At 36.0% G+C, this 12,511-nt stretch overlaps 1 protein-coding gene across 5 annotated transcripts in view; it reads left to right on the top strand.

Annotated features, from left to right (window-relative positions):
* The window catches only part of AKT3 (AKT serine/threonine kinase 3), a 213,156-nt gene extending 208,401 nt beyond the window's left edge, over nucleotides 1-4,755 (top strand). For all 5 annotated transcript variants that reach the window (XM_088144108.1, XM_088144110.1, XM_088144120.1 and 2 more), the window contains 2 exons: nucleotides 2,750-2,852; nucleotides 4,025-4,755. In XM_088144108.1, coding sequence (XP_088000234.1) covers nucleotides 2,750-2,852; nucleotides 4,025-4,110 — 189 coding nt within the window. In that variant the 3' untranslated portion in view covers nucleotides 4,111-4,755. The remainder of the gene's footprint in view (nucleotides 1-2,749; nucleotides 2,853-4,024) is intronic.
* Nucleotides 4,756-12,511: the final 7,756 nt, after the last annotated feature.

The following is a 12,511-nucleotide window of genomic DNA, read 5'->3' as shown; positions in this document are numbered from 1 at the left end:
CAAGTCCATTTATTTCACCAAATGGATGCTTAACATGATTATAATTTATGGCATTTATGTTAATGGACTTGTTTTCATTTTTAGCTTTTTTAATATAATGGGTTATTTTAAAGTGGTTATACAATGCCTATCAAATAATTAAAACTTTGTGATTTGTCCATTCTTTATTATGTAATACTGATTTTTTCTATCAAGTGCGAATGTTTAGGTTCTTTAAGACCAAAAAATTGTATTTGCTCTAATATTGGTGCACTTCAACTAGATGAAAACCCAACTTCCATGTCAGGTCTTTGGGCATGGCATGAATGTTAAAGCTATCAGTTATACTTTCCAATAATGTAAAGATTAATTCTGTTCAGCTCTCTCTGTCTGAAAGAGGATTTAGTCATTAGTGTGAGACTAAAACTCAGGAAGGATTGAACTAAGTCATAAGACACAAGTGTGATTTGCAAACACTGTAGTCCCTGTCATTTCCATGTAATGTGGCATAAAGCCCTTAGCAGAGTTGATACTGGGCTAGATGATTCAGTAGACTTACCCAGTGGTCTGGTTTCCATGCTGCTCTAAGCCATGCTATGCTTAGCTACGATTTGTGAAAAGCTACATTTGGACAGGTTCATACAGCAAGTTCATGATTTATACATCATACTGGCTAAGTTTACACAACATAAGTTGAAATCTTGTTTTGGAGTTTTGTGTGAATGCAGTGTAAGGAATTTCACTGTTTCCTGTGCTATGTTTCTGTGATGGTATGTGGGAATGACCTTGGGAGACAGGACAAAGACCTGCAGCCTAAGCAACAGTCTGATACGAGGCAGCTCAGTCTGCAGGTGGAGGAAAAGCTTAGGAAGTGTTTCAGAACGGACCCTCCCTAGTTTTCCAGAGACTAAAAAGAGAGGACGTGAGAAATACTTTCAGTCTTGCAAGATTCTGTTTAATGTAACCCTACAATAAGGATGCTCCTGGTTGTGCTTCTTGTCTGGACTATCTTGAAGGGCTAACAATTTCCTACACTTTCTTGCAGTATAAGAAAGCTTACTATGTCTCTTGTCCTGAGAAATCATGGCTCAGTTCCCCATTCATCAGTGAAAGCTTTTGGATACCAGAAATCAAATTGTGATCTCTCAGCCAGAATTGCTTGGAGATAAAAGTTGAGATACAACAGCTTGAATTCTTTGAAAGAATGGCCATGCTTCCAAAGCTGTAGTCCAGTGCACATTTAGGAATTAAGTTTTAATATATGAAGTAGGGCTAACTTCTGAGAAGACATACAGAAGTCTAAGCTGTGTTTTTTCCCTATTTGATAAATATGAAAAATAGAAGTCAGAATCAAAATAGATGTAGTTAACATTATTGTAGACTAGAAGTTTATGTTATCCATATTTTTAAGAAAAAAAATTCAGAAGATACTTCACATAAGTCACTGAGAGGAAAACCCTTTCATGTAAAGTTTTCCAAATAAACTTTCTTCTTATTTGTTTTTCCTTTTAGTTCAGCAAAATCAGTGGGGGAGGGAGGAAGCACCAATAAAGGCATCGTTCCCCTCTACCCAGAGGCCATGATGGAATAGGCTGGGCCATGACTTTTTACTACAGTAGGAACAGGGTCTGGTCTACATATATATGTATCAATTAATTTAATAATATATATTAAGTGATGAGCCTGTTGCTTAGCGTAATATAGAAAATTATCTGGAATCCATAATTCAAATGATCTTTAATATATGTTTAAATATTGTTAATTTTCTTTCAAGAAGCTTGCTTTGAATTGTGATGATTCAAATCTACATAATCTGCTTTTGTAGTTTATTGAATTAGATGTGCTGTAAGTGTCCTGTGTGCTTCTAGTGAAGATAAATTACAAATATTCGCCAATTTGGAGATCATGATTGTGAAATTTTGTTATTTTTCTATGCATTATATTTTATTTGGACAATATCTGAATTCTTATAATATTCTAGTCATAAAAATGAGTTGAACAGAATTTAAAACAACTGCTATATGTATTCATAAACGTTTATATTTTGCATATGGGTATCATACATTCATATGAATGTTATACTAATATATTGTTTTTAATTGTTTTTTTCTGCCCTTTATCTGTTTCTTCTATGCTGTTCATCAACCAGAGTCTGTTTGGACTGGTTCAGGTTAAATTTTTTGTTGAATAAACAAATATTGTCCAAAATACAAAAATTAAATACTTGTGAATAGACAATACAGTAGAAATTAACAGAGGAACTTCATTAGAGCATTTGTTTGATTGCTTTCATAAAATTAGGTCATCCTTTAGTCCACCTATCAGAGGCAGGTTTGACTTCAATGTATGACATCCTAGGGAGTCTGCCTTGGACCCACCAATACAGTACTAAAATCCTCTCTTGGTGTGCCAGTGTTGGCAAACTGAATCTGTTAACCACTACTTCAATTTCCTGGTGCTCTGAGGAGGTAATATCATGACAATGTACAATAAAGTAGTAAGTCATCAATATCAATTCACAGTTAAAAATAAACCTAAAGCAGAGCAGCATTTTTTTTTCAGACTATAATAACTAAAATAGAAACACAATGGGCTAAGACTTGGGGCAAATTAGTTTCTGAGTTGGTATTCATGTTTCAGTCATCCTGTTCCCCGTTCCTACCCAGTAGGATAGAATTGATTCACTCTTACCTCTTTTTACAGTCCTGTAAATTTTAAATTGATAATGTTCATACTTATTAATAAACATTTTTCTTCACTACACCTTCAGCTTGTCCCTCCTTTTAAACCTCAAGTGACATCTGAGACAGACACTAGATACTTCGATGAAGAGTTTACTGCTCAAACTATTACAATAACACCACCTGAAAAATGTAAGTATCTCATTATTAAGGCAAATGGGAGGAAGGGAATCCATGTTTCATTTATTTTATTATGAAGTAACTAAGACATCTACCTACTGTCAGCAAATAATAGTGTGTAGTTTGTGAGTGTTAGCGTCCAATGATGATATAAGCCACTGGGGAGCATCCTTGGGAGGCGGAAAAGTCAGCCGGGGAGAAGAGAAGAGGGTTGATAGCTCACATAATCAATTTTTCCCTTCTTCTCTCCTTTCTGGCACCCTGTATTCTTCCTGGTTTCTTTACAGTGGGTGTCTTAAATAGCAGGGGGCTATGTCATTCATGCTCAGGAGGCCCATAATTGTCAGGATAGAGATTTTATGAGGTACAAAGGACTGCAGGGGCCGGAGGGGAAGAAGAAGGAGTTATTGTGCTGCCTTCTACTTGTATAAGCATTGGATATATCTGAAGCTGTCTAACAGATATTATAGCAGGAAATCTTCAACAGTGACTTTTTAAACTTAATGATGTACTCTAATCCACTTTAGGAGGATGAGAAAGCCCCTGTGATGAATACAGGATGGGTGGGTGGGAACCAGTTCAACTATTTGAAGCAACATCACAGTAACGCAATTTCTTGCCTCTACTGAGTAGTATAGAGCATTCTTCTTTTGTAAACCTATCACAGAAGAATTCTGAAGACTTTTAACATTCATATTTCATATTAGGCCTGGTAATTAATCCCATTCTATTTAGTCCATTCTGCTTCAAGTGCTAGTATTTGTAAAAATAGTCTTCAGTTTTACAAATCTCCACAAAAGATCATAGCAAACATTAATACAAAAATCATTTTACATTCATAAGTTTCATGTTTTATGATTTGGCAACTTGAAGTATAAATTGTATATTAAAATCCTCCAGCTATAAAACTTGAAAGCCACAATGTAGAATCTCTTCACATAACTTCATTGAGCTAATCTGAAAAAATGCATTATCCTTCTGTAAATTGTAGTTTTAGTTAATAATTAAAGGCTGCAGTGAAAGTTCGAGACCTTCTGCATGCACAAGCCTATTAAGACAGCAAAGTCTTTTTTTTAAAACAGTATCATTGTAATTATAAAATACATGCAAAGCTTCTTATGTCAATATAGAGGAACATATTTACCATTTCTTCCTGAGGCTACCTTTAACCTTCAATTCCACAGATGATGAAGACGGCATGGACTGCATGGACAATGAGAGACGGCCACATTTCCCTCAGTTTTCTTATTCTGCAAGTGGACGGGAATAACTTCCTGTTTTGTATTCCTGCTATACAGACATACTCGATTTATCACTGAAAATGATTCCTGAACATCACCACCAGTCCTTGCTATTATTTAGGAGAGCAGAGCACTTTCAGAAAGCATTCCAAATTGACCAAGTTCCTTTTCTGACGAATCAGTTTATTTGATTTATCTGCATGAGATTTTATATTGGTCTAAGTTGACCTGCTGTTACTGCTGTCTCAGCATGAAAGTCACAGCAAAAAGCATTCCCCAAATATGGTGATATTAGATCGCAAATTCTCAGTTGTGCACAGCCAGCTCTCGTTCTCTTGCCTTCACAGAGCAGAGGCTAAAGGGCATGTTGGTCTGTGGTGCAGTCCTCCCTCCCTTTTAGAAAAAAGGCAGATCATAATTCTAAAACGTGACTAATTAGGATGTTTCCTCAAGCCAATCGGAGCTTGAAAGAACTAGGAAATATTAGGTGGTGGTGGTGTACATATGCGAGGTTTTGGTAGACATATGTCATCACTTGAATCAGTTTTACCTTTAACATCTGGATAAAAACATTCAGGCGAAGGACTTACAATTGTTAATATATATATAATATATATAAAGATATATATATATATATATATATATAATTTTTTTTTATTACCGTTGAATACTACCCAAGAAGCAAAAAGTCTGGGATCACCTAGTTTCCCGTTTAGACTTCCAGATTCATGTGCAATTGTGGAGAATGGGACATTCAAACGGAAGAAATTATAGCATAAAAGCAGCAAGTGAAGTTGTTTAAACCTCTTATGATTTGTGTCTTGTGCTTTTCTTTTTCTTTGTTGATATTCATCACCTCTGGAGGCTGAAGAATTTAGACAAGCTTAATAACATTGCTTTTCACCAAAATTTGTATATGGAGGTAAACAATTGTTTGCCTTTTTATGTTTTTGAGTTTATGAACTAGTTTCTTTTTCTTCAGATGTTTTAATTGAATATTTTGTTACACTTCAGTAGTATTTATTTTTTTAGTGACAATGATTGTATGTGTCATGTTTGCAAATGCTGCTACATCCTAGAAGAGGCTTGCAATTTATTTTATAATGTATGGAAGAACTGTACAAGCTGAACAAAAGAATGCACTTTTTCTCTATGTGAAAATGTTAACAAGATTCTGAAAGTGAACCTTGTACTTAGAATTTGGTTTTTATAGTCAACTATTTCATTATGGTCAAGAAAAAAAAAAATCCCCAAACCATGTATCCTGATTGTTTGCACACTCTTTACTGAAGTTGAATGTTGTAGAGAAGTTGGACAACGCTTGCAAAGTTTTAAGTTACCAAGGCCACAATGATGACAAGAAATGCATTGCAATGTTTCAAACATTTAGTTAGATTGGTGGGAATATCTGTTTTAAAATGATGTATTAGTTCTAGCCATGACAGATACAACATTTTAGTGAACCTAATTCTCAAAATATTTATTAAATAGGATGTTTGAATATTTATTTTTTCATTTAAAAGATTTAAAAGAATAAACATGTGATGAAAGGCAATTCATTATATGGCCTTTGGTGACAGGAGTTGAGATTTTCTAAAGGAGACAGTAAGTGTAATAGTGCATGCCAGATTAGCCCTGAAGGATGATCTGTGGAATTATAACTGATGATTCTTGACTTCTTTCTTTGTAACTCCTATAATCTTTTAAGCTCCTATATGACTTGTCTGAGTCTTACGATAGCTGTCTTCATGACTTTAGAAAAGAAAATATTTACATGCAGTTGTATCCGTCTCTTGATGCAGAAAATGTACATACCCTGAAGTATCACTGCAGGCAGTGGAACATGCTAGGGTTATCAAGAGGCATGTGGGCATTTTATTAAGGCAGCTAGGATAAATTGATGCTTTAAAGAAGTAAGGTAGTTATCGTCGTATCGTTACACTACAGTAGGTCAGAAATACTGTGTACCTCTTGTGTAGAAGGATTGTAGAATAAGATAACATCTGTATTTATTATTAAAAATTGTGAAGCAGTAAGGAGCAGTCAGAGGGAATAATGGCTAACAGAAATTTAGTTCATGATCAGTGTCTTAGTTTATTAAATATGAGTACACTGTCTCTTTAATAATATTCAAAGTATTCTCAGTTCAGCAGTACTAATATGCAAAAATCTCTTTGATGTTCAGATGGACAAGGTGGTTAATTAGGACCCCTTCTCTCCTTTTGGCATGGATACACAAGAGAAGTCAGGAGTCTCATGCTCCAAACGGATGGGGCCATGCACTGTCGCCATTGGTTTTCCTACCTGAAATGTGCCAGCCTAAACTAATAAGAAGTCCTATATGTACAATACGCGTTTCTCCTCCCGTGCAGCCCTTATTTAAGCATGCAATCTGCACATGGATCAGTCTTGTTGAATTGGAACAGGTACACCTTTCCCCAGTTCAAGACATTTATTCATTAGGCTGGTGTGTACCTGGGCCATTTTAGTTTGCTCCCGATTTATAGAAGAATCAAGTTACCCATAATCATTAAGCTGATATAATTCAGTGTTAGATTATAGAGCAGCCTCAATTTAACAGACTGTTTAGGGGAAAGGGTTCTTTGTGCAACTCGAATGTCTGTTAAATACTCAGGTTCCCCTCCACCACCCACTCCCACCCCCACCTACCTTGTTTTTTTCCCCTTCCTGGAGATGAACTACAGGAAAAAGCACTTTCAAATACAGCCCTTTAAGGGACATAGTTGTTTCTGGCACCAGCCTTTTGGGTGTTTGACGGACACTTTTCTCTCCAGCTCCTGTCAGCAAGGAAGTAACGGCCAGGGCTGGAGGCGAGGGGAGGAGGAGTCACTGCTGTTGCTGTTGCGCCAGCCCTTATCCACTGAGCCTCCCCCAGCACCTCCCCGGCCTCTCTTCCTCAGCTCAGCCCTGCCCTTCCGCCCATTGGCTGCCTTTTTTTCCCAGCCCCTTCTCTCCTTGACCCTCCCAGGAGCTCCACCATTAAATATGTCCAGTACTGTATACACACCCCCTTCCCCCAATCAATCTTGCATTTTCTCTCACCCAGCAGTCAAACAGGAAGCATATCTGTTTTTGAGGGTTAGCAGCGACTGCTGTCCGGACCCATTCCCCCAAACAAGGGAGAAATCTGTTATCTGGGGATGCTGTCCACATGGAAAAGTTGTTCATTGTATCCGAAGTCTATTAAGAGGATTTCCTGTACTATTTGTGGTGGTCAATGATAAATTATTTTTTTAAAACATGCCATAAGTCAGTCAGTATGGCAGGATAACATTCCATGCAATCCCATTCTTATATTATACAACTATTATATTCTGCTTTCTAAATCATTAATACTATTTTTATCATGACTTGATTTTTTTAGTCATAACCCTATCTGATTATAATTGTTTGTACCTATTGCTTTCAGAATTTTGATGTGTTGGCCAGGGAACCTAATGTAGTAAAATTATAGGGGTTAATAGAAAAGTGAAATGCAGAAATACATAAAATAGAATTTCTGTGGTCTTTTTCTTTGGTTTTGCATAATGGATATTTTGCCTTTTATAGTTCGCCCCAGATAATAGATTAGTAATACTTGCTTACTAATATGTTATCAAAAACAACCACCATAGACCAGTTATGTTAATATGCAAGAAAATATAAAATGCAAATATTACTGCCCAATCAAGTTATACCGTCTGCTCAACATACGATAATTGATGAGTAGCCATGTATAAAATGGGGCCAATGTATATTCTTTTTTGCCATCATTTGTATAGGCCGAGCTGCCTCATTTAGGACACTCATTCCACCAATATTAGGTGAGTGAGGCTCAATTCACTTTCCCCACACTCACTACATTCCTTTTAGCAGCAGAATTTTAGGTTTTTATCAAGGTTTCCATGTCTCGCCCTCTCTCAGTGTATAATTTGGATAGACAAGAGAGGTATTTATAAATATTACTTCTCTCCTGAGTTCCTCATGTCAACCAATGTCATTTGCTAGTTCAGAAGAAATTAGCTTTCACCCAAAGGATCAGAAATATTTTCTATCATCTCATTATAAAGATATGCTACTTGAAACATTTGAATGATCCTATCTCTATTGGCCTGATGTTTGCAGGGTGCAAACAATGGGCTTGACAGAAGAATATTTCAGCATGACTGTTGTATTGACCAGGGAACACACTATATTTTGTGCTACACCGATGGGATCAGGCCATTACTCCAAAATCATCCATACTCAATAGTGGATGGGCTCTATCATTCTGAAGCATTCATTGCTCATATCATAGTTTACATTCTAGATCATTACTATAAATGAATCCTTTGATAACACATTTTTGCCATTGGTTGCTTTTTTGAAAAATTCGCCAATGAAGTTACAAAAGTATCACAAGGTTAGTCTTCAAATTCTAGATGGTCTTCTGAACATTTATGAGATCATTAATGCCTTTCAGCTTTCCTTGTGCTTTCAGACAAGGATAATACTATTAAATGCACAATGAAATGTTTTCTGAGAAAAGTTATACCAACTTTTAAATTGTATTTTGCTGAAAAGGAACTTGTGATTTGAGGTAAATGTAATCAGCCAATCAAAAAGCAGCTTTCTGGTAGCACTAGATGGCAACACCAAAACCATGTGTCATGAACAAAACCCAAAATATAGTGATATATCTCTTTTATATTGAAATGATTATAAAGTAAATTAATGAAATTAATTTATATACCTGCAGTCTCAAGGAGCAATGAACAATACAAGCAATGCATGGCATTGCATTAGCTTATCTTTGCAGCCATGACACCACATCTTTTTCATTGTGATATCAGATATCTTTTTCTGGAATCAGTTGGCTTGCACCAAACAGATTCAGTACCACGTGGTCTCTCTATGTTATATATTACATACAAAGAATATCATGAATCTGTTAATTTCCCAGTAATCTTATGGATCATGGTCTCACAGAGAACTTGCACTTTCACAGCATCTTGCTGAGATCAGTATGCTAACATCTAGCCTTAAAGTGGAAAACTATTAAACCAAGATCTGTATGAGACGATCCAGATCAGTCCCTGCTACGTTAACTCTGTAATTCCTCTATATTGTGTCCTTGAGGAAAAGTAATTAATAGGTGACCATATAAATTGAGTAAATAAATAAATTTTGATTTATATCTTGCCTTTCCTTCAGGAGTTCAAGGAAACATATATAAGGACTCCCTCCTCATATAATCCTGTGAAACAGGTTAGCTGAGAGAGTGTGACTGGCCTAAAGACACCCATAGTAATCATGACCCTTGTCAGAAAGATCTGACAGTTGGGTGGGCAGAAAGAGAAGACACCTCTTTTCCCCATAAAAGGCAATATTACAGGAAGCCTTATCATAATTTTCTCCAAATCAAAGAGCATCTGTCTTTTTTAATCACAGATTTGCCACAGAATTGCAAATGAGTCCATATTATAAAGAACAGAACTTTTGCCATTTTGTATAGAGAAAATATTTAAAAGTCAATATTTAAATTGCCTCTGAATTTATATATTATTAATACTGGGCTGACATCTGCTAGTGAACTGAGCGTTCCCATCCTCCTTCCCTAAATCCTTCTCAAAGGCTGGAATGTAGCAAACGCCTGCCTGCTCATCTAATGTTGGATGCAACCCACTATAACTCATCCTGATAAGTAGGGAAAAAACAAACAACCCCCCTCCTCCCGAGCTGGCGTCCCGTTTTATATCAGCTGCCTGCAGTTACACTTGCTGTCCACAGACCAAAGAGAGGCAACCCAGTCAGTGCCAGAAGCTTTGCACCCTTGCTTTTGCCTGCTAACAAGAGGATAGGATGATGGAAATGGGAAAGCCAAAATACCTGAGGCCCACCAGATTGACTACACTTGCCCTAGGTCTATATCATTTGGTTTCACTTAAAGGCAACTAGGATTTGAATTCATGTTCATATATGAAATGATCCTTCAGAATGTGGCAGCGAGTCTTCCCAAGTAATACATCAGTGTTTCCAAAAAAATAGGACTAATGATACTATGGCTGTAATGCATGTGTAGCTTTTCTGCTTCCTTGGAGCTTTTTCTGAATTTGGCTAGCCCTTCACAAGAGCTTTCAGGATGTTGTATTTTTCAGTCTTGTTGGCTCCAGTTTGTACTGGCTTCCAGGACATGATGTCCTCTTGCACTGCAGCCATCTTGAGGAAATCAATGACTTGGGTTTATATCTGGGTAGTTTTTGCACACAGCTTTGCTTCCCACCATAATGATTCTTCCAATACATTCTGCTCATTGCAGAGTATTGTTTTATACATTTTCTTTTTTTAAAAAGAAATGGGGGGGGTTGCTTCTTGAAGCTGGCAGTTCTTGCACAGGCCATGTGCTTCTGCTAGAGTGAAAAATGTAAGATTTCCTTACAATGTGCAGGGTCTCTATATTACACCTCAATGTACAACTTTGCTGCTACTGTTTGTACTGTCTACAGTAGAATTTCCTTATCTTGATCCTGGTAGTGCATTACAGGTAAGCATGAAATGTAAAATATTTATTTAAATAAAAACTCTAAACTGGTAATTCAGTTACCTTCCCTTAGCTTTAGAGTTTGTGAAATTTCTTGACCTTGCTAGTTTTTTCAGAAGATCCCAGACAGATCTAGTTGTATGGCTAAGGATATTATGCAGACAAGACTAAATCTGAGAAACCGCACCACTGTCAGTTGTACTGAAGCTATTTCCTTGAGCATATGACCCGTAAGGATCTGAAGTAGTTACAGGGTTTTTATTTTTTATTTCGTTTTATTTTTGTACACAGCATATCTTCAGTATTTTTACACTTACATGATAGGGACACAAATTTGTGTATTTATTTATGTACACAGCATAAATAAAGCACAATGTCAATCTGTTAAAGTTATGTCTTTATTGTTGCTTTTGTTTTGAGATGCATACACCTATAAAAGTTAAAAAGTTACAAAAAGTATTTTTTTCACTTTATTTTTTTAGGATAAAAGCAACTGCATACCCTGTTGAAACCATTAAAATATAAATACATAATTTTAAATTGCAGCAGATATAGCTGATGTGGTAGAGCTTCTAAAGTCTCAATCTGAACATACAGTTATACAGACTACAGTTTTAAAAGGCTGGTGCTTTCTTCTGACTCTGTGTGCACATTCCCTCATTGTGCATCTGATGGTATATAGTGCCACGTGCATTGTCGGTCTTCATATAAATCATCAAAAAATTGCTCTAACTGTCCTCCCATATGGAAATGTCTCCTTTCAGATAATTCTGTAACTAAGAACATTTATTAAATACTGATTATATATAAGATACCCACTGTTTAAAGAAGCTCGCTGTCTAAAAATATTGGGAAAGGAATGAAGGAGCTAGAAAGAAACCAGATGCAGAATTTGTTGTATAGTTTATACACAGCCTTTGTAAGAAGAGCATGTTGGAGGACACATTTAAGGAAAACATTTTTAGTTTTAGCAAAAGTTACCAGAGCATAGCATTCATTTTGGAAAGGCACTCAATGTATAAAAGAATACAAGTTAAACACGAAAGATTCTGGAATGAATAATAAAAATTATGAATGGAAACAACAGAAATTGCAGAAGTAAGAAAGTTAAGCTTAAGAACATAAAAAAAGCAGATCAAGAATATACAGGGTGCTTGCTTCAATAACTGATAAGAAACTATACATTCTGATACTGCTTTTGCAAAATAATGAGTAATTATCAGTTTGAGTCCAGACATGGGACTAGCTTGGAAAATGCATAGATTCCAATATAGCAGCCATATACACATTTCTGTTATTCTTTCATGTATAAGTCAAAATTATGGAGTTAAGGAAGATTAGAGTACATTCCATGTAAAACATTAGAATATGTTCCATATAAAACAATTCCAAAATTATTGGAATTTAAGTAAATAAATTTGCCAAAATTGTAACATTAAGAATACAATCTGAAAAACTGTAAGTAAGCATTTCAAGAACCTTAGGATTTCTTTGATTTCCCTCTATGACTTTAGAGATGGGGCTTCAACCTTGGAGAACCCAGTTTCCAATGTCTCCACCAATTCTTGAGGCTAGACCAGGCAGTCAACAGGAATCAAAACTGACTTGAAGGCAATCAATCAATCAATCAATCAATCGATATTCAAGATCTGGAAATAGTGGCTTCAAAAAGCTTTAAAAAGAGGATTCAAGGATCCTAAGGGAGATAGACTTCAGAAAAGATGCTTAACTGTTCTATGCTGTTTCCTTACTGCTTTTAGTGAGAGAGAATTAAAAATAACCAAACAAGGAACTGAATAAATATTTGCTAACTCTCTCTTTACTTCAACCCTGCCAGATTGAAGCCACCAGGTTATAAATCTACTGTATATAAATGTACAATATTTTTGCCTTTAGTATTCTCCTGACTA

The sequence above is a fragment of the Python bivittatus genome, unplaced genomic scaffold (genome assembly GCF_059951505.1).
Source record: "Python bivittatus isolate LINGU-HERP-01145 unplaced genomic scaffold, Pbiv_v1 ctg000020_np1212, whole genome shotgun sequence".
Taxonomy (NCBI): Eukaryota; Metazoa; Chordata; class Lepidosauria; order Squamata; family Pythonidae; genus Python; species Python bivittatus.
This window is presented reverse-complemented; position numbering and strand designations above follow the sequence as displayed.